Genomic DNA, 20,238 nt, shown 5'->3' with positions numbered 1-20,238 from the left:
TTTTTTTAACCTCAAGGTGTTTGAAATAATTCCCAGGCAATCTTTCAAAGCAGTGTGTTTTGAAACACACTCTTTGAGGTCGTTTTAACCTCTGCATTAGAAACAAAATTATTTGGCAATGAATAAATAATGTCTCACCTGAACCACTTGGTGACAGTATTATAAATATGCTTTGTTGGGAGGGAGTGTTTCTTCTAACAAATGTGTGAAACTTTTAATCTCTTTAATCTCTCTATGATTTACTGAAGTATAGGTTCTGTACAAGAGCACATGTGCTATGGATATCTTTAAATTATGGAAGCAGCTGGTTTCCTATATTTAAAGTGCGGATACAGCTTTGGATGCAATGAGAAAGTAGCTGCATTTGCTTTCCTTTTTCCATGATTCCCTTTTAGTTGCATTAAATTGTGTCCATTAAAGCTGTTTTTGTCTAAATGGTGCTAATTGTATCTCCCTTCTATCTTGTTAGGTCTTGAAGATAAGCCACAAATAGTCCTTCAGATCATGCAGAGATACATTCAGCACTTCTTTGGATGCAAGGCCTGTGCTCAGCACTTTGAAGAAATGGCTAAAGAATCCATGGATTCTGTTAAGACCTTAGAGAAGGCTGTTCTCTGGCTCTGGGAGAAACACAACGTAGTGAATAATAGACTTGCAGGTATGGAAAACCTTGCTTTGGAAAGCCTAACTAGCTGTGACTGGGAAACAGGACTTATGGTATTTTATCCAATATAATTTTAACAAATAGCTACATAAAATCGATAACGTGCATTTAAAACAGTAACTATTCTTTCCTGTATTAAGTGCTGACTTTACAAGACTAATTCCATTTTTATCTTGATAGACAAGGCTAACATCCCTAAGAATATTTGTATATAGAGCAAAATGTAGAGCCTCAGTTATAGCCTTAAATACCAACAAGAGATAACTCTTGAATGAATGAGAAGTTTACACTACAGACATAACCATCCTTCAATAACATAATTAATCTGATTATGTAGATAATGAAAAAGCTTCATGGTTCTCAAAGATATTGTTTCTTTTGACATTTCACCTGTGGCTTGTTGAGATGATCTTTCCATAGTGCAAATCAAAGGCTCTTCAAAAAGGAGCAATACAGTTCAGCTACTTACTAGTGGATAAAAATAATTACATTTTCTTCTGAACCAATTTAAGCAGGTGTTGTAACTGTCTTCATTTGATTCTGGGGAAAAGTTGTATAGAAAATGAAGATAACTGAATAGGAGACTTTTTCAGGAAAAAAAAAGAACCTAGACTCTGTTAACAGATCAACAACTGAATAGAAGAAAATTATTCTTCAAAGAAATTTTATTTCCCCTCTAGATTGCTATGTTTTCAGTTAGGCTGAAAATACAGTTAAAATACTGGGTTGTAGTTAATCCGTTTTGTTATGGGGATATCAAATAACTAAAGCACTAAAGAAAATTGGTTTCTCTTTGCACTTAATCCCTGTCTGCTGTTATGGATCTGTGTAATGTAGCATTAGTTACAATTTAAATATGCTATATTGTGTTTATATTGTGGTTAAGCTGAATTCCCAAGATCTGTGAAGCTTTAAATATTGTTGTGAATATAAACAGTTTGTCTCTTTTTTTCCGAGGAGGAGAAAAAAGTAAATGATGAGGTATTAAATAAAAACATCCCCTGATGTTCGTTAGTATTGCCAGACTGAACACAAACTGAAAAAAAAAGTCTTGTTGACTAGAAGTTGCTAAGTGGTGGAGCAATACACTTATTTAGAACATTAAGTTACTGGAAAACTCACATGGATATTGATTTCAGTGATGCAACAGCTGGCTAAAATACCAATTTAGTAGGAAATATAAACAACTTGGAGTGAATAATAATGTCAAATTATGCATTTTAAATTTGCTAAATTTTATTTTGGTGACAGTGATTTATTTTTATATTAAAAAGCTGTGTCTGTTTGTGGTAATACGTAGCTTTCAGTACGAAATAACGTTTGACATCATTCAACAAAAATACCTTGGCACAACCTCAAGAACTGGYCGTGAGATCGCGGTGTACGGCTCCCCTCGATTTGATTCTTTACTACAGCTTTAAAATGTACAAAATTTACTGCATTCTTTTTGGCAGGAAAATACGGAGTACTCTACGTTTTCTGTTTGTAATCTTCCCGTAAGATATTTTGTTTCTACCTTCTCTGCAGAGAACAAATCAATTACAGAGTGGTTTCATTTTGCTTTTTGAACGCAGCCCGTCTCAACGGGAAGCTTGCAGCCTGCCTTGTGAATATCCAAGGAGGCTCTTCTGCCTTTAAAAAGCCAGAGGATGCTAAAAATCAGTTGCTCACTTTTGGTGCCARTCTACATATATCTGTGAAATCTTCTGAGGATTCATGTACTAATAAAAATCCAATAAGTAAAATTTTAAGGTAGAAATTTTTGTTCTAGTGATCACCGTCTGAGCTCTACGGTATTGTTAGTGCAAAGTTTAATGCTGGAATGGACAGCTCTTTGTTGTGAAGTCAGAAAGGTGGCCCCATCTATGAGCAATTGAAATATTAAAGTTGGATCTAGCTCAAGACAGCGTTATACATTCAAATGCTAAAATGCAAACTGACAATACATCTTAAATACGATAATGGTAAAGTGCTGAAAATAATTTGCTCTAGTAATAAAACAAGTCAGGGGGAAAGAAAAGCAATAAGGCTGGAATAGTTCACAGTATAGAAACATGAAGTTATCTGCAAGTCTTTTGCCTTGAAATGGCTTATTGCAAACCAAGCCTGGGGATTAAGGAGCACTGAGTGCAAAAGAGCAGTTTGTTTGGAACCGTAACTCAAATTAACCCTGAAAGGCCCTGGTGGTGGTGGTTTTAATCCCTTGTAAAACGTGGCAGTTGTGGTATGCTCTCGTTCTGCAGGTTGAATGCTGCAGCTTCCCTTGGAGAATAGGAGAGTGATTATGATCTAGTGTTTGGATTTTGAAAGAGGAAGCAATACTTCAGRACATAATTAGTGCTCCCCTAAGGAAACCTCAAAAAACTCAGATCATTTGTCTTTAGATTAATCAAAACCTACTGTTATGCTGGGTTTTTTTCCAAACTTACTATTTGAAGAGACTGATGGTTCACCTTTTTTAGTTCTCTGTTGTTTTTGTTGTTGTTGTTGTTGTTTTGTTTATTTCTTTTTGCCTTCYCAATTAGGTGATTTGAGTGAAGATCCAAAATTTCCCAAAGTCCAGTGGCCAACTCCCGACCTTTGCCCTGCGTGTCATGAAGAAATTAAAGGATTGCACAGCTGGAATGAAGACCAAGTYCTACAGTTCATGAAGAATCACTACAACAGTGAAAATATTTTATATAAATACACTGAAGGCCAGACTGACTCCAATGAAGTTGAACTTGGAGATACAGGGGAGACGAAAGACAAAAATAAGATCGTGGACCAAGAAAATGTACAAGATCCCAAATTTAAAGTATTAGATAAGCTAACAGCAAACCAAGCCCCTGTCAAAGATAGAGGTAAAAGTGCAGTTGAGTCAGCTGGTCATAAAGAGACCAAACAGTCTGTGTCATTCTTAGGGATTGGGTTTTCAAACATAGACATGAGTCTGTGTGTTGTACTGTATGTAGCATCGTCCTTGTTTTTAATGATAATGTACTTTTTTTTCAGAATGAGATCCAAGCGGTGGAAAGTGAAGTATTATCGTTTATCTGTATAGAATTTTACATCAGAAGCAAAGCTTTCCTTGTACGTGGCTGTTCAGTTCCAGGTGCAGCTTTAATATTTATGATCAGGGATTTTATATACAGTATTGCTTGTTTCAGAACCCTTTCTTCCCAATTCATTTCACCGTTGTTCCAGCTCCCTATACAGCTTGCTGTTAAGRGCGCTAATCTCTGACTGCCACAGGCACATAGTGCTACCCTAAAATGTCTACAGAAGGAAGAATTGCCTTTTCTGGTTAAGATTTTCCATGACTTGCCRGCTACAACCTTTACTCGTTGTAAGTAAACACTATATCACTACATTATACAATTAATTGTGCCTGGATGGGAAAGAAAATYGATATTTTCTGTACTTTAAGTTTTTTGATATATATACATATAAATCCAGAGCTGATTTTCCTGCAGGATTACTGAAGTTATACTGATACCTTACCTTTGGAGGAGCAAGAGCTTTGATTTTTAGGAAACAAGCTCTGTTTTGATTAAGCAATTCTAAACCTCTATTCCCATTACGTATTTAAAGTGAAAAGTATTAAGTGTTCAGATAAGTCTTCCATTCTCTTATGAGTTCCAGCCAAACCTGTAAATGCCTCTGCTAGGATGAGAGCTCTGGGACGGTGAGTGTATCTGTAAGAAGCCTGATTCTGGTTTTGCTGATATTGCCATCATTTTATAGAGTTCAGATCTAAGCAAGAACGGAATTGGACCCAGAGTTTTTCCTGCTCTGCTATTGAATGCATTAATGGAGCACTAGACAAATCCCCTTGATTGGCTAATTTATGATGCAGAGGAGTCATTAAGTAATCATTGATATGTCAGTCTTGGGAAGCCAGTTCTGGTGGACTCCTGTGAAAGGAAGCACAATTTTTAATGAAGGCAAATGGGACTCCCGTGGCACGAGTGCCCCGGAACCAACCCACGGATCTGGATGCCCTGAGCTTCCTGTGGCTCTGTGTAAATCCATTCCACTGAAATMGTTTCTGTCACTTGAGAGGCAGTGCAGGAACTTTGTGCTGCTGTTACCAGTCACAGAGAACATCACCTGCCAGCTGCAAAACTTCCTGTAAGTACCTTTAAAAAACAGAGCAGCCTCATGATCTTGTCCTGCTCCGAGAGTGCGACACCATTTGGGACAAAAAGGGAAGTTTAAGTCCRGGAACTCCTCATTCTAGGACGTGGGAACCCAGCAGTTGTGTTAACCCATCCGCCGGGATCCAGGTGGGCAGTGACTGGAATAAAACATGGAACCAGCTACAGAATTACCCYTCAGAACAGGAGTTCCTCTTTGATCCGAGCTGTGGGGGATAATTCACATCCTGGATAGCGAAGTTTATAATCCTATCCATTGTAATTGAGCATGTTCTAGTTATCCATTACCTAATCTGTAGTTAATCCTAATAGGTTTTGGCCTCGATGTTTTCTTGTGGCAGTGAGTTCTACAGATTAATTATGTTATATAAAAAGGCTTTTCCTTTCAGTTTTCCATTTGTAACTCTTAATTGAATGGTCCCTAGCTCTTGTGTTACGCGAGAAGGAGTAAATAGTCCCTGGCTAATTCGTTCTTACATCGTATCATTCTTCACTGTRTGGTTAGTGTGAGCTCTCTTATTGCCATCGTCCGCCCTCGGATGAAAAGCTGGGAGCTCTGCAATAGAAATGGGCTACAAATCAGCACAAAACCCCAGTGAGGATATTCTTCATAAGTGGATCTTCTTCACTGAGAAACTCGAGTCAAAAATCAGACTCYCGGTCATTGTCTTTGTGGGATCTTCAATATTAAGACTACCTGTAAGCAGCTATAGAAAGAGTGAAACAGCAGGTGRCAAGTCAGGACTGGCTCTGGAGTGCCCTGAATTTTGTACTAGAATCCAGGGAAAGATCCCAGGAGAAGGTTAATTAAGAGGATAACCCAGAGATTTCAATTTTACGTTGGCAAACTGGGCTACTTTTATGTGACTTAACTGGGGAGAATGAGCCAAAACCTCAAAGTTTAGTGTCCCTTAAGTAGATCCATAGGGCAACATAGGTACCGAAGGTGGAAAAAGTTGGATTTACGTAGGGCTGGATTTCCCGCCAGCAGTAACATTGCGATGCATAGGGAAATAAGTAAAGATTTTGCAAGTCTGTAGGAATTATTTTGACATTAAAACAGCCGTTTATGTGTTTGGGGATATGTTACCTTTCTGTGACATGTGTTAACTTTATGTTGCCTTGACCCTGTGRTAAATGTGTGCAAAATGACCAGATATTGAGACAAGCAGTGATTCCAGCGTGTTCCCCGGGAGGGCTAAAGCAGGAAAGCAGAAGGCCTCTTGGCCGTGGTGGGACTGACCCCCTCTGCTAGCGGTGCCGAACGCCTGCCAGACCTGCCTTGCCTCCGGTAAACCTTGCTTTATTCCGTCTTATTTTGTGTCTTTGTAACGACAGTTTCTGTCCTTTTGCGTATTCCGGCTGCTAAGGCGGCGTTAAGYCCACCCTGGAAGGGGAGCTGCTGCTTTCCGTGGTGCACCGTAGGTAGGTGAGGTGCAAGGAAGTATTTCCTTTGTCAAAATGCCTCAAAGCACCATCTTTTCAGACCCCTAACTCTAATTTGTGTATTGTGATACATCACAAAAGCTTTCATAAACACTTAGACATCGTACAAAAACTCCTGAGAGTCACTTTCCAGAGGGATTTCTGGCCCTTTGTGATTTATGGAGACTTTGCTATATAAGGAGGAAATACTAAACCTGCAGAGAAAATAAAAGTACAGTGGCATATGCGAGGTCAGAGGAAGAAGAGCTGCAAGTGCTAAAGAGACCACATGAAATTATTCTCTGAAATTACCATTTTTAACTCCAAACAGTGTGTGTATACGTCCTGCTCTTCTGGTTCAGTAATGGATGGTAATGGTCTACAACCATTGTAGAAAAGGTCCAAACTGTATTTTCTAGGTCTCTGTATTGCATATGAGGTGTTTGAAAGAGTGGATATAACGGTTCAATAATTTAAGTGTTTTATTTATTTTAATTCGATAATTTGACATTGTCGTGACTTTGGGGTTTTTTGTTTTGTTTTTACTCAGTCTCATACCTCTCTTCAGGAAGGACAAGTGACCATTTTGTACTAAACTGTAAGCTACTGTGCTTGTTAAAAATAAAGTGCAAACATTTGGGCAAAATGGTGCTTTTGGATTTTTATTATKGCTATTTTTAGGCATCACAGATCTTTTTAGCTGAGCTGTGTGGCCAGGGGGCCTGTGCACCGGTCCCTTTCAGASCACGCAGGTGATTTCAGGTAGCACCTGAGGACACGGGGGGTCGGGGACGGGGCCTGCGGCTCCCTAGGAGAGCGGGGAGCCCCCAGGGCTGCCCGAGCCGCTTCCGTGGAGGATCAGACGGAGACAATCCCCTCACAGACGGAGCTCAGCAGAGCCCGCCGCCCGTCACCTGCCCGCGGGGGGCTGCCACCGGGGATGCTCCTGTTGCCGCTACCTGGATGCGCTCGGGGACACCGGCGGCACCAGGGAGTTCTAGGTGCTCCCTGGGGTCCCCCCGGTGCTGGGGCCGGCCCCAACGCCCCCATTCCTGCCTTGTTCTCCGGCCCTGCGGCTCTGCCGTGTCGCCCAGGCCGGCGGCACCGTGCGAGGGGACGGGCCTGCAGGGACAGGGGTGGCTCTGTGCGCCGCGACGGGACAGGGCAGWGGGGGGCTCGGGAGGGCCGTGGGGTGGCCACAGGTGCCACCGGCCTGGGGGGCTCGGGCTGGGGCCACTGCCCCGGTCACCCCCCTGGGCCACCCCCAGGGACGGGCGAAAGTCCCCGCGCTGCTGCCCGCCGGGAACATATGTGTGCTGGGAGGCTCCCGCCCCTAAGCTGCTTTTATTAATTTGTAATCCCCGCGAGCAGGAGCTAAAGGGATTCGGGGGATTAAGGGGCTCGCAGTAACAACCACAATTACGTGGCGCGGCTGCGCGGGGCGCACACGCGGGGCACTGACACGCACCGTGGGCACCTCCGCACGCACATGTGTGTGAGCAGCCAACGAACACCCCAAACGCGGACACGAGGCCACMAAGGTCCCAGGGTGGGCGCGAACACGCAGAACCCCGCAGCCCTGCGTGCACCCACGGAAAGACACGGCCCGGGCGGTACCCACCTCGCCGGAGCTGAGCACACGCACAGGGGTACACGCACATGTTCATGTGCCCCCATACCTGCCCACGCGCACGCACAGACCCCACAGAGCTGCAAGTGGGCACATGCGTGGCCCATGCACGCGTGCACACGCCATGTGTGCACACCCACATGTACACACACCCCCATATGTGCAAACTGCCCCTGACATGTACACATATCCACATGTGCACATACATGTACATGCACACACCTGTGCATGTGCACACGTGCATGTGCACACACACAAGGGAATGCACACATGCACACACACACACGTGCACGCACACATGCATGTGCACACACACACGAGGGAACGCACACGTGCACACACACAGGTTTACACACATGTTCACACACACGTGTGCACACACACATACACACAGCCCTGGCCCCACACCTGCTGCACATGCAGGCCCGCCCCTCACCCGGCCCGCAGGGCTGCTCGTTACCGGCGCGGGGGGGTCGAGCCCCACTCTGCGCACCCACGGGACACCCCCCCGTCCCCGGCCGCCGTCTTTGTGATGCTAAGGAGCGGGGCCGCCCCCCGCCCGCTCCGCCCCCCCGCGCCGGCCCCGCTCCGCCCCGGGCGGCGGCCACCCCCGCCGCGCTGCCCTGCGCTGCCCCGCGCTCCGCGCCGCCACTCCGCGCAGCCCGGCGCGCACCTCGGACGGCGCCGCGATGCTGCTCGAGCGGGTCCGCGCCGGCTCCGAGAAGGCCGCCGAGCTCTGCCCCTTCCCGCGGAGCCCAGGTGAGCGGCGGGAGGGACGTGAGTCACCGGGTTCCCCCCGCGGAGACACCGCTGGCGGCTCCCCTGGCCCCGACGGGCTCSCCGAGATACCTGGGGTGGCGGCAAGCGGGCGACCCGACGGCTCTCCCCATCCTCTCCRCTCTCCACCCTGCCCCTTCCCCGAAATAAGCGACAAACCTCGCGGCGCCTCCGGCCCTGCTCCCGTTTCGGTCCCTCCCGTCCCGTCGGGCTTGAGCTCGGGCTCTCCGCCCGTTGCTCCCCGTACAACGAGGGCGAGAACGAAACGCGGAGCTCCGAGCTGCCACTTCCCCCACGACGGCGGCCACCCCCGCACCTCTCGCTCCCACCCTGGCCGAACATCCTCCGCTCCAAGAAAAGCCCCCCTTGATTCCTTCCCGAAACGATTTTTTCTTCCCCGTTTAACGAACGGTGTAAACGCCGGTGCCGCCGGGACTGGCTGGATCCTCGCGCCTTTTGCGCGCCTCGGGACCACTGGTTCTTGTGCGGGGCCGACCCGGGTGCCGCAGCGGGRCAGAGCTGCCTGGGCCATCACGTCGCTGTCCGTCGGGTTCCACACTCGCCCACGGCTTAAAAACAATATAAGGAAAAGCCGAGCAGGAGGGTCGCGGTCCCAGCCTCACCACTCCGCGCTCCCCGACCCTSTCTGCAGCGGGAGCCTACGGCGAAGGAGCCGGGGCCGGACTCGGAGARCCCCCGGGGCCGGGCAGCCGCCACCGTCGGGTCTCCAGCCCGTTTTGCCTTTCCAGCGCGGCGGTGGCAGCTGCCGCCAATTGCGCTTTGGACGCCACAAATCAGGAGAGTTTTGGAGCGTGGGGAAGCGAAACAGCCCCGAGCGAGCGAGCAGGGCAGGGAGCCGCGGGGAAGCGCGCCTTGCCCGCGGCATTCGGCTCCCGTGGGGAGCCCCGCAGACCCGGGGAGCGGCGGCCCGGCCTCCGCCGGCACCGAGAGAGGCTCCGCGCGCCGCGGAAAACGAGTTCCCGGGAGCGGTCAGCGCAGCCCGTCCCGGGGCCCTCCCGGTGCAGTCCCGGGGGCCACTCGTCCCCCCGCCCGCCGCTGGCCCCTTTGCGCGGCTGCTCCGCCCGGTTTTCGTTTCCCGGGGACCCCGGAGCTCGTTGTCTTCCACTGTCGCCGGTCGCCAAGGGGCGGCGGGAGGGGACGGGCCCCCAGGACGGGCGGGGGGGATTATATACAGCGCGATGCCCTGCTCGGCGCTTCCAGCCCACACCGGGCAACGACCGGGGKCTAAAAATATCCCGCCTGAGCGAATTAAATCCCCGGTTCTGCTGGCGGGGGCAGCGCCGGGGGTTGTTGTTGCTGCTGGSATCTGGGGCAGGAGTAGGGATCCCGGCGCGGCTCCGCATCCCGATGGCGGCTCTCGGGAGAGGGGCGCGGGGCTGCGCGGAGCTCTGCCCGCACCCGCGGAACATGCGCCAGCCCCAGGGCCCCGCTTGAAGCCCCGCAGCCGCGGCCTGCGAGGCACCATGCAGAGCCGCGGAGAGCGGGGTGGCTGAGCAGCCTTCGTGCCTTGCTACCCTCCGCGCTGTGTCCTCGAGCAGTTCCGTGTGCCCGGGATTTGCCGTGTTCAGTGTCCCAGAGTTTTTCCGTGTCTCCGGGCTTTGCCGTGTTCCCGTGTCCCAGAGTTTTTCCGTGTCCCCGGGCTTTGCCCTGTTCCCGTGCCGAGGCCGTCGCCGGAGCGGCAGTCGGGGCACCTTCCAGCCCGGCTCTCCCAGGGCAGCCGGGTCGGTGCAGGGCCGAGGTCGCCGCTGCTGCCGTTGTCTGTTTGGCGGTGGTTAATTGTTGAGCAAACGATTATACCTAAACCGATAGTGTCTCTACCTCCACCTCGTCTACAGTTGTACATCTCTATCCGTGTCTTTATATAGTTATTTCTCTATATGGATATCTATATAGCTGCGTCTATTTCTATAAATCTATACCGAAATATATATGTATATTTATTTATCTCTATCTTTATGTTTTCTTGTCTATATATATTGCTATATATCGTCAATTTTATATCTATGTCTCTTTATCTGTATATTTTTATATTTACGTTTCGGAATTTTTTTTTTTTTTACATTTCACATGTCTATTTTTATACCTATATTTATTTCTATATCTATATTATCTCTATCGGTAACCGTAGGGCGACGGGACAAGCTTGCCAGATTTTTATTCTCAGTACAATTCTCATTAATTCTAGCATTTTCCCCCGACTCCGCCAGCGCTTCCCCGCTGTTATTTGCATGTAGGTTTTGGAAGCATGGGAGAAGAAAAATAAACAAATCAAAACGATTCCGGATTAACTGTGTTGCGAGTTTGCAGGCACTCGGGTTAGAGGTTATTTTCCTTGCCATTCCCATTCCCTCTGGGGTCCCCGGGCGACTCTGCTTGGCGCGTGCTGCCGCGGGACTCCCTGTGCAGGGAGCGGCGCTGCCGGGCGGCTCGCAGCGAGCGGCAGCAACGAATTGGAACGAATTTGAATTTTTTTCGTGCCGTTTCTGTGCTCCTCCTGAGCCTCCATCGGGCAGCATTAACGACGGGAGGCCAGGGAGGAACTGGGTGGCGGTGGAGGAGGTAGCGGCACCGAGAACGGGGCCGTCGGGGCGACGTGCTGATGCGGAACTGCCTCCCCGCAGAGATCCCGCTGTGCGCCGGCTGCAACCAGCACATYGTGGACAGGTTCATCCTCAAGGTCTTGGACCGGCATTGGCACAGCAAGTGCCTGAAATGCTCCGACTGCCAGACGCAGCTGGCCGAGAAGTGCTTCAGCCGCGGGGACGGCGTCTACTGCAAGGAGGACTTCTTCAAGTGCGTGGGGCCGGGGGCGGCGGGGCCGGGGGCGGCGGGGCCGGGGGTGGCTGGCCGGGTGGCCGCGGGGTCTCAGCACCACGGACAGCAGCGGCGCCGGGGACGCTTCAGCACCACGGAGAGCTCCGGCCGCGGCCGCTTCAGCACCGCGGACAGCGCCGGAGGCAGCGGCGCTTCAGCACCACGGAGAGCGCTGGGACTGGAGCCGGGACCGGGGTCGGGATCGGGACCAGGACACGGGAATCAGAGCCGGGAGTGGGAGCGGGTCGAGGGGGTGCTGCGAGGGGGAGCCGCCGCCGCCCACTCAGCCACCGCCACCGCTTGTCCTCGCCAGGCGCTTTGGGACCAAGTGCGCCGCCTGCCAGCAGGGCATCCCCCCGACCCAGGTGGTGCGGCGCGCCCAGGACTTCGTGTACCACCTGCACTGCTTCGCCTGCATCGTCTGCAAGCGGCAGCTGGCCACCGGCGACGAGTTCTACCTCATGGAGGACAGCAGGCTGGTCTGCAAGGCGGACTACGAGACGGCCAAGCAAAGAGGTACCCCTGCCCTGTCCCCTGCTGAAGGGGGAGGTGAGAGAGAGCTCGTGATTCCCCTGCCCTCCAGTACCCGCTCATGCAGCAGCCTGGTCCAGGAGGGAGGGATATGGGAAGCATCAACTGTTGGAGAGGGAAGAGGGAGCTCCCCCGTCCCTGGGAACGCTGGCTCACAGGCAGCTCCTGCCCTGCTAACTCGCACTGTGTTGACAGAGGCGGAGTCCACGGCAAAGCGACCCCGCACCACCATCACTGCCAAGCAGCTGGAGACCCTCAAAAACGCCTATAACAACTCGCCCAAGCCGGCGCGGCACGTGCGGGAGCAGCTCTCCTCCGAGACAGGGCTGGACATGCGGGTGGTGCAGGTGAGAGGGGTCCCCGTGGGGTGCAGCCCAGCGCTGCACTGGGTGCAGGGCTGGGAGGGGACAGTGACAAGTGATAGCCCCGAGGGACGGAGAGGCAGCTCCCTGCTGTGCCTGCAGGTCTGGTTCCAGAACCGGAGGGCCAAGGAGAAGCGGCTGAAGAAAGACGCCGGGAGGCAGCGGTGGGGTCAGTACTTCAGGAACATGAAACGGTCCCGGGGGACCTCCAAGTCGGACAAGGACAGCATCCAGGAGGAAGGGCCTGACAGTGATGCCGAGGTCTCCTTCACAGGTCAGTGCGCAGAGCCCTGGCCCCAGCTGGGGCAGTGCTGCATGTGAGCGGTGCGTTCGGCCCCCGTGCAAACACCCGGCTCTCTGCCTAGGCAAATTCCACCCCTTTGGTGCTACTATAATAATTTCCAAATGTGCCATAACAAATGAGAAATAAGAGCCCAAGATGAAGCAGGGAGAGAGTCCCGGAAGAATCACCTGGGCACATGCTGTGAGTGCCTCACATACAGTTATTCTCAAGGAACTCATAGAATTACAAACCCCAGAGAATCTACAACCACAGAACTGATTGTTTCTATAGCAAAAAAAACCAAACAAACAGACAAACAAACAAACAAAAAAAAAAAAAAAAAAAAACCAACAAAAACCCAATTTTTTTCATCCGATTTAAGGATAGGTTTTTTTGCAGTTATGAGTTAGGGTGCTCTGCCCGGTGCTGTGGGAAAATGTTCTCTCTGTAAAAGACATCGGTTTAAGCTAGGAGGTTTCTCTAACGAGAGCTCCTGTTTTTTGGAGCAGAGATGCCTGGGCATCAGCGCAGGGAAGCCCCTGTGGTGGCTCTCAGCCCCGGCAGCCTCAGCCTCTCCTCTCTGTCCTTGCAGCGGGCACGGGATGCGGCTCCACACGGGGAGGTCGGAGCCTGCAGCTCATCCGAGCTGCTCCCCGGGGACAGGAGCATCCAGCTCCGTGCGCGGGTCAGGGTTTCCATCATTTTTAGGTACACAAGAGAAAACCTGAAATGCAAAACAGTGTGTACATATTTACACAGCTATATGTCCAAAGCGCATGTACGTGTACAGACCCACAGCTTTGCAGTTCAGCTTCTCTTCTGTATTCTTAAAAACAATTTGATTTCCAACTCTGTTTATACACTCTGTGCATCAGCATCATTAAATATGAATATACCATAAATAATAACGAAAAATATTAAACAATTATTGATAGCTTGATCCCCCAAACAGATTTGTGTCCTTGGCAACAGAATCACTCTCCGCATCTGCAAAGCCTGCAATGATTGCAAACAATTGCTTGCTGGGAACTAAAAAATTTTTTTTTTGTAAGTGTTTTTAAGTTGTATGAATATATTTCCTTTGTGTGTTTCTGAGAAGCCAAATATGCTGAAATTTAATACTTTTTTTCTAAGCAATGGGGAAGTTCTTCTTGAATCTGTGAGCACTCAGGTAGCTCCTAAAAAATGACACCAAAACCAGAAATATAGGGCCAAACAGAAATACAGAGAAAAGATGGAGAGAATTTAAACCCCATTCGTAATAAAGGCTCCATTTTAAATCACATTCTTATATTTTAATACTACTTTTCATGCATGTTTTTAAAAATCTCAAATTAATTAGGCATTACCAGTCATTAAAAAATAATAATCCCATGACTTTCTGGGAAGATCTGTTAACAAGAACAGGAAGGATAGAAGCAGGAGTTACAGGCGGCGAGTGGCTGCTCGGCTCCCATCTGTCCAGCGGATCCATGTCCATGTCCAGCGGATCCAGGCTGGGAGCCGCCGCTGCCGCCGGGCACTTGGCTCTGCCGCTAACCCCCTTCTCCTTCCCTTGCAGACGAGCCATCCATGCCGGACATGAGCCATTCCAACGGGATTTACAGCAACCTGAGCGAAGCGTCGCCGGCGCTGGGCAGGGCGGCCGGCAGCAACGGCAGCTTCGCGCTGGACGCCAGCGGCCTCCCCGCTCCGGAGCAGTACCACGACCTGCGCTCCAGCAGCCCCTTCGGCATCCCGCCCTCGCCGGCCTCCTTGCAGCCTCTGCCCGGCCACCAGCCCCTCATCTCCAGCCTCGTTTACCCCGAGAGCGGCCTGGGCCTCCTGGGCCAGGGCGGACAGGGGGTGCCCGCGGGCATGCGCGTGCTGCCCGGGAACGGACCCAGCTCCGACCTCTCCACCGGCAGCAGCGGCGGYTACCCGGATTTCCCGGCCAGCCCGGCCTCGTGGCTAGACGAAGTTGACCACGCTCAGTTTTGATGGAGGCTCCGGCACGGGGCACGGCCCACGGAGAGGACACGGTGCCGTGCAGCATCATGTGCTTTGGGAAGGGGGGGCGGCCGGGCTGCAGCTGCGGAGCGAGCGGGCACGGAGCGCGCGCAGGGACCGCGGAGCAGCCGCCGGCCAAAGGAGCATCCCAGCTGCGGCTCAGCACCAGGGCTCGCGCTTTACCTATTTGATATAAGGTGTTTTGCTTTCTGGTGTCAGTGCGTTCTTCAAAGCCAGGACTTGCTTCATCACATATCCACACCGACACCTTTTTAAGAGAAAAATAAAGCCCTCATCCACAGTCAAAGGTGTGGCAATGTCTATATTTCTAGCGGAGAAATGTTAATAGCGAATCACTTCAGAAACCCATGATAGAAAACTTCTCTGTTCTTCCAGCAGGTTTTTTAAAAGCGCAGCGAYGCGGTATGTTTTGTTTAATTTTGAATTTACATTAAGTTTTCTAAGGTGGAATCTCTTTAATATGCCAATTGTTTATCAACAACCCTTTTCCTTTGTACAGTGGCGATGACGTTAATTCTGCTCCTCACCTTTTAATTTGTAGGTGGCTAGTTTTACCCTTCCATACGAGCGTTAAGCGGTGAATAGATGTATTTGCTACCAAGTAACCACCCTTTCCTCCCAGGCTCAAGGGGTGCTTTTCCCGACCCGGGGACAAAAGGGGTTCTGGGTTGTGCAACTTATGCTCTTCTTTAACRATTCCTTTGCTCCAGCTTTACTGCAAAGCGCCTCAGAGCCGCCCCGATGTCTCGGTGCCAAATACCCTCTCGCAAGGTCTCTCAGCAGGTGGTTTGGGGCAGTTTCAGGCAGCCCTTTGGCTGCCCCGTCTCCACACGAGGCCTTTGCGGGGAGCTGACTGCGGGCAACGGCAAGGCGATGTGTATAGTGTTACCTGTACAGACTATTGAATTAACTGTAGGTCCTGTGAATGTCCCGTGTCTTTTATTTATATTCTCGCTTTCTCTCTGATGATCAAATACGTCACGACTACCAATAAATTTGTCAGCTCAACTTTAAATAGTCTTTTGCTAAATCCGCACCRAAAGCACGGGTGTAGGGAAATACAGCCCGGGAAGGTCAAAGCAGGAGCCCTCAAAAACCAGAGGCCACAATTCACCAGGGCCTTTAAACCCAGGCGCAGCCCTGTCGCTTTGATAACCAGCCCCGCTCCCAGATGGGCTCTTCCTGACGGGTCGCGATTATTTTTTCAGCATCCATTGCAAAGGTGGAAATACCTGTGGGAGAAATTTGTGGTGACCAAGCAACCTAAAATAGTGCATTCTGATACGGGCTGGTTTCATACTGGATAGTGGGTACGTGGAGATCGAGAAATTGGATGTGAAACAGTTCAACAGAAATCAGGAAAATACGGCAGGGAATTAAGCTTGGTCTGACACAAGTGTCCCATTTTCATATACAAATATCCCTRCTCATGCTCCTCCAAGCAGCATCAAACACTGTTTATTGAAGTCTCCAGGCTAAGAATCGGATSGCAGACAGATATATATGTGTATACAAATATAATATAAATACATTATATTGGTGAGTGTGGGGGGATGATTCTCCTATTCCTCCTTAAATGCCAAAGCTGCCTACGCATCTTCCCGGCTTCCCCTGCTTCCTGTTACCTTGAGTTTAGCGCTCTGCAGGTATAGCTGCTCCTGTGATATAGGATTAAGTCTAAAAGCCAAACGGGTGCGAGCACAGCCTGAGTGCAGCCTTGGGGCTGCCAGAGTCRCTGCTCGGAGCCGCTCGGGAGCGCGGGGCAAAGGGCTGCAGCAGGGCCAGGAGAGCCTCCGTGCGGGGAAGCAGGCAGTTCTCGGTGGTGAAATGCGGGGCCAGCTCAGGGTTCAGTGCTCCCCTTGCTGCTGCCTTGCGCTGCGATCTAGMAACACTCGCCCCAAACCCGGCTCATTGCTCTGCACCGGTGCATTTTGCAGCTTGGGCATGCAAGCACTTTCCCCGCAGAGTCTGACTGGCAAGGAGAAAATAAGAACAGGAATAAAGAAATTAAATAACTTTAGGATAATGATTTAAAAAAAAAAATACACTGTCTAGAAATTGCAGTTACTAAGTATTTTATAGATTTTTTTTTCTCTGCATATATTCCTTTGCAGAAAAATACCTGTCACTTGCCCTGCTCACTCTGCAAATTCCCGTTGGATTCCTGAATTTAGGAAATCTGGAAGTGCAAATTCCCCCTCTCCTTTGTGCTTTGCTCTGCGAGGGCGCCAGGCTCCCGGCGAGGTCGGACGGGCAGCGAGCTGCCCGGGCATCCCCATGGGAAACGCAGGGCACTGCGCTTCAGCCCAGCCCTTCCGAGCCCGGAATGTCCCGGAATAGAAACGCTTTCTTCCCATTCAGAAGGGAATTGTTTTGAAAGAAAAGAAACAAATAAAGCTAAGAGCACGTGGCTGACTGGGGATCCTCTCCATCCGTGGGAGCAGCCGGATCGGAGCGGAGCCACAGGGGAGCAGCAGGAGAGCAGCCCGCTCGGCACCTGCAATTTGGGATGAGAAATAGTTGGATAAGGGAAAGCACAAAGTTCCCGGGTTTAAATAGTCCTGGTAGCAGCACGGCAGCTTTAACACTTTATGTGTCCCCTGGGGCACTAAGTGGGTGGCAGAGCCCAACACAGGGGTCCTGGGGCCGGGGAACCCGCTGCTGCTGAGGGTCTGGGGACACGGTGCTCCGGTGGGAGGAGGGACCCCAGGGCCCCTCGGGTCCTGCGGAGCGAACACAGCTCCAAGGGTCTGGCTGCGCTTGTTCTCCATTCGCCCCCGGGGCTCTCCGGCCGCCCCCGGACGGGTTCCTCCTTCGCGGCGGAGCTGGGCGGCCGGAGGCGGCTAAATCACTCCTGACAGCTACATCTCGGCAGGGCAGTTAGAATTAATGTAGCAATTTGGCGCTTAATGAAGCGACAAGGCGCCGGGCGGCGGCGAGCGGCGGCTCCCGCGGGACCCCGCGGCCCCAGCTGCGGGCCCGGCCGCGCCGCAGCCGCGAGGAAAGCCCCGAGCCCCACGGAAACCACGGGAAAACAGCTCRGTGTTGGAGGGGCTGGGAGGAGGGAGCTGAAAATATATTTGGGAACTAAAAGCGTCTTGGTCAGGTGCATGTGGAAATCGCTGATTTTCAGAGAATGATGCAGGTTCTTGATGCTTCAGTCCTTAAAAAGGCTGTTTAACAGCCCGRGGGAGGGAGGGGGTGAATGCAAATGACTCTGGGGACAATCTCAAATTTCCCAGGATAAAAACATGATCTCAAAACATTGCAGTCTGCAGCAGCTTGGACGCTTTAAAATAAATCACACTTTTTCTTTTTTATTATTATTTCTTTTTAGTATTTTTTCCTTTTTGTTTGCTCTTAAATGAAACTTTAGCACAAACCAACACCCCTCTCTCACAAAGCCACCCATGCTGGACGCTGCGGAGCCCTCGCCACCGGCTCCGGGGCCTTGACAGGTTTATAAAGTGCCAAGTGTCCCACGGGGAGCGGGTGCCGCGCGGCGACGATGAAGCGTGTGGCGTCCAGCTGGCCTAACGAGGCAGCGGGGAATCTAAATTAATTCAAGGATCGCTTCTGTCTCTCCAAGGGTGGATGCTGTTCCCGAGTTGGGAAGCTGCCCGGTGGAGAATCCTGGTTATGGGCAGCGTGGGGCTAAACCAGGGCTGTTTAACGGGGCACAGAGCAGCCTGGGCATCCAGCTTTCCCGGCTGGGGTGGGAGCTTCATTCCCATGGGGAAGCAGTTTCCCAAGAGCAAGGAGAGCTCATCACAAGCAGCCCCACCTGGGCTGCACAGATGAGGTTGAGGGCAGCTTATAAGTAGTCTCAGCTGCCTTCAGCCCAGTTTTTCTCTTCCTGGGGTTCCTGCAGCCTTTGGTGTCCCTGTTTTGGGGCTGCATGCAGTGCAACGCAACCCTGTCCTGTGTGAGCCCAGCCGCTGTGTCCTCAGGCCTTGCCTGCATGCAGAGGTGGGTTGTGCATGTAAATGGGTGACTTTTCTCTCTGCTTTTGGGGTGGTTCTTGCAAATCTGTGCCCAGAGGACCCTGCTTGAGCTGGACGAGGTGATCCCTGAGGTCTCTTCCCATCTCGACCATCCTGTGATCCTGTGGGCAGGAGCTGGTTCCTGTCTGTAGTGCTGAAGTGCTGCATGGTCTCTRTGGGTATCTGTGCAGGTTGGGGGTTAAGCTGCATGTATTTCTGTTTATTGTTGAGATGGCTGGGTCCCAATTTGCAGTTTTTCCCCTTGAAAACCAGGTGCTCAGCTTGGTGCTGCAGGATGCTTTAGCAGAGCCAGGTTTGAGAGGCTGCAGGTTGCTCACTGGCTCCTATTCACAAGCCGTGTGCTGTGGATCTGTGGTTGCTGCGAGGTCTGCTAGGGCTTAGCAGGGTTTGCAGGAGGGGCAAAGCACTGTGTGTTGCTTCCTGAAGGTTGGATGAAGCTCCCACAAGCTGGACTCCAGCCCAGGTGACTTGTGTGACTTGTCCCAGGCTGATGGAGCAAAGTTGCATGCACTGAAAGGACCAAAGGTGGCAGGAAGAGACCTAAAAATCCTCTATTGCAACTTCGCTGTTTATTGTGCCATGCTGCGTGTTGCAACTTAATTAAATCCTTGGTGGGCCCTGAGCAGATCTAAGGCAGAGCAAAAGTGAGCTCAACAGGACAGGGTTTGGGCATCAAACACCTGCATTTGGGATGCAGGCTCCAGCAGCCGAGTCCATCATTTGGAATTGGCTCCATATTAATCGAGGCTTTTGCCCGGGGGAAGCGGAGGGCGCAGAGCCAGCCCCGTCTCTGTGTTTTGCAGCTAGCAGCGCTTGGCACAGCCTTTTCGATTGCATTTTTGGTGCGTGCCCGCCTTACTGTGACCCCTCTTCAGCAGGAAGCTGCCACAGACTCCAAAATTAATTTTCCTGGACCATCCTAATTGCTCTAACTGAAGCGTCCCCCTGTTGTGTCCTCATCAGGACTTGGCTCTGGGGGATAAGGGTGTTCTGATGAAGCTGCCTAATGTGGCAAAATTAAAACTTATTCTGGCTTTAATTTGTACTAATCATGCACTCGGCAATAAAGAATTAGTCCCCCAAGTGTTTTTCTGGACTAGAGGAATGGGATGGTGTGTTGGCGCTTGGATTAATGTGCAGGATGTGAATGAGGAGCCTGTGCTGTGGCCAGTGCAATTGCATTGATCCATCCTGGAGGTGAAGCCATTGCCTGGGCACAYGCAGCTTTGTTTTATATTTTTTTTATATTTAACTAGATTTGCCAACACGAAAATCATCATTTTCAGAAAAAAAAAAAACTATGTTAGCTGAAAGAGCTCATTAGCTTAGAGGAGCACTAACTGGACGCACTTTGCTCAGATGGGATATTCCAATGGGATATTGCCTGTTTTCAGAGGGCACCATCACCCCTGGAGCTCCCGGAGGCAGCCGTGGGACGCAGTAGAGCCGGGGCCGTGCTGGGACAAGCCCTTGTTTCTCCTTGCAGCGGAGCCCAGATGGGACGCGGCCGCTTTGGTGGCTCCGTGCATTATTTGCCATTAATATTGCATCAAGCCGAGCAGAGATCACGTTGCAGCG

At 51.0% G+C, this 20,238-nt stretch overlaps 2 protein-coding genes across 2 annotated transcripts in view; both read left to right on the top strand.

Moving 5' to 3' along the window:
- The window catches only part of QSOX2 (quiescin sulfhydryl oxidase 2), a 22,054-nt gene extending 15,344 nt beyond the window's left edge, over positions 1–6,710 (top strand). Inside the window, 2 exon segments of the mRNA XM_026049549.1 lie at positions 470–658; positions 3,190–6,710. Coding sequence (XP_025905334.1) covers positions 470–658; positions 3,190–3,707 — 707 coding nt within the window. The 3' untranslated portion in view covers positions 3,708–6,710.
- A 1,837-nt stretch (positions 6,711–8,547) lies between these two features.
- On the top strand, positions 8,548–14,632 carry LHX3 (LIM homeobox 3). Its single transcript, XM_026049438.1, has 6 exons — positions 8,548–8,617; positions 11,278–11,449; positions 11,784–11,986; positions 12,197–12,348; positions 12,466–12,637; positions 14,208–14,632. The coding sequence occupies exons 1-6, from the start codon at positions 8,548–8,550 to the stop codon at positions 14,624–14,626; spliced, it is 1,188 nt and encodes a 395-aa protein (XP_025905223.1). The 3' UTR covers positions 14,627–14,632.
- Positions 14,633–20,238: the final 5,606 nt, after the last annotated feature.

Source organism: Nothoprocta perdicaria, unplaced genomic scaffold (genome assembly GCF_003342845.1).
Source record: "Nothoprocta perdicaria isolate Ctin4 unplaced genomic scaffold, notPer1 scaffold_6, whole genome shotgun sequence".
NCBI classification, from domain to species: domain Eukaryota; kingdom Metazoa; phylum Chordata; class Aves; order Tinamiformes; family Tinamidae; genus Nothoprocta; species Nothoprocta perdicaria.
Note: the sequence above shows the minus strand (reverse complement) of the source record. Positions and strands in the feature narration are given on the sequence as shown.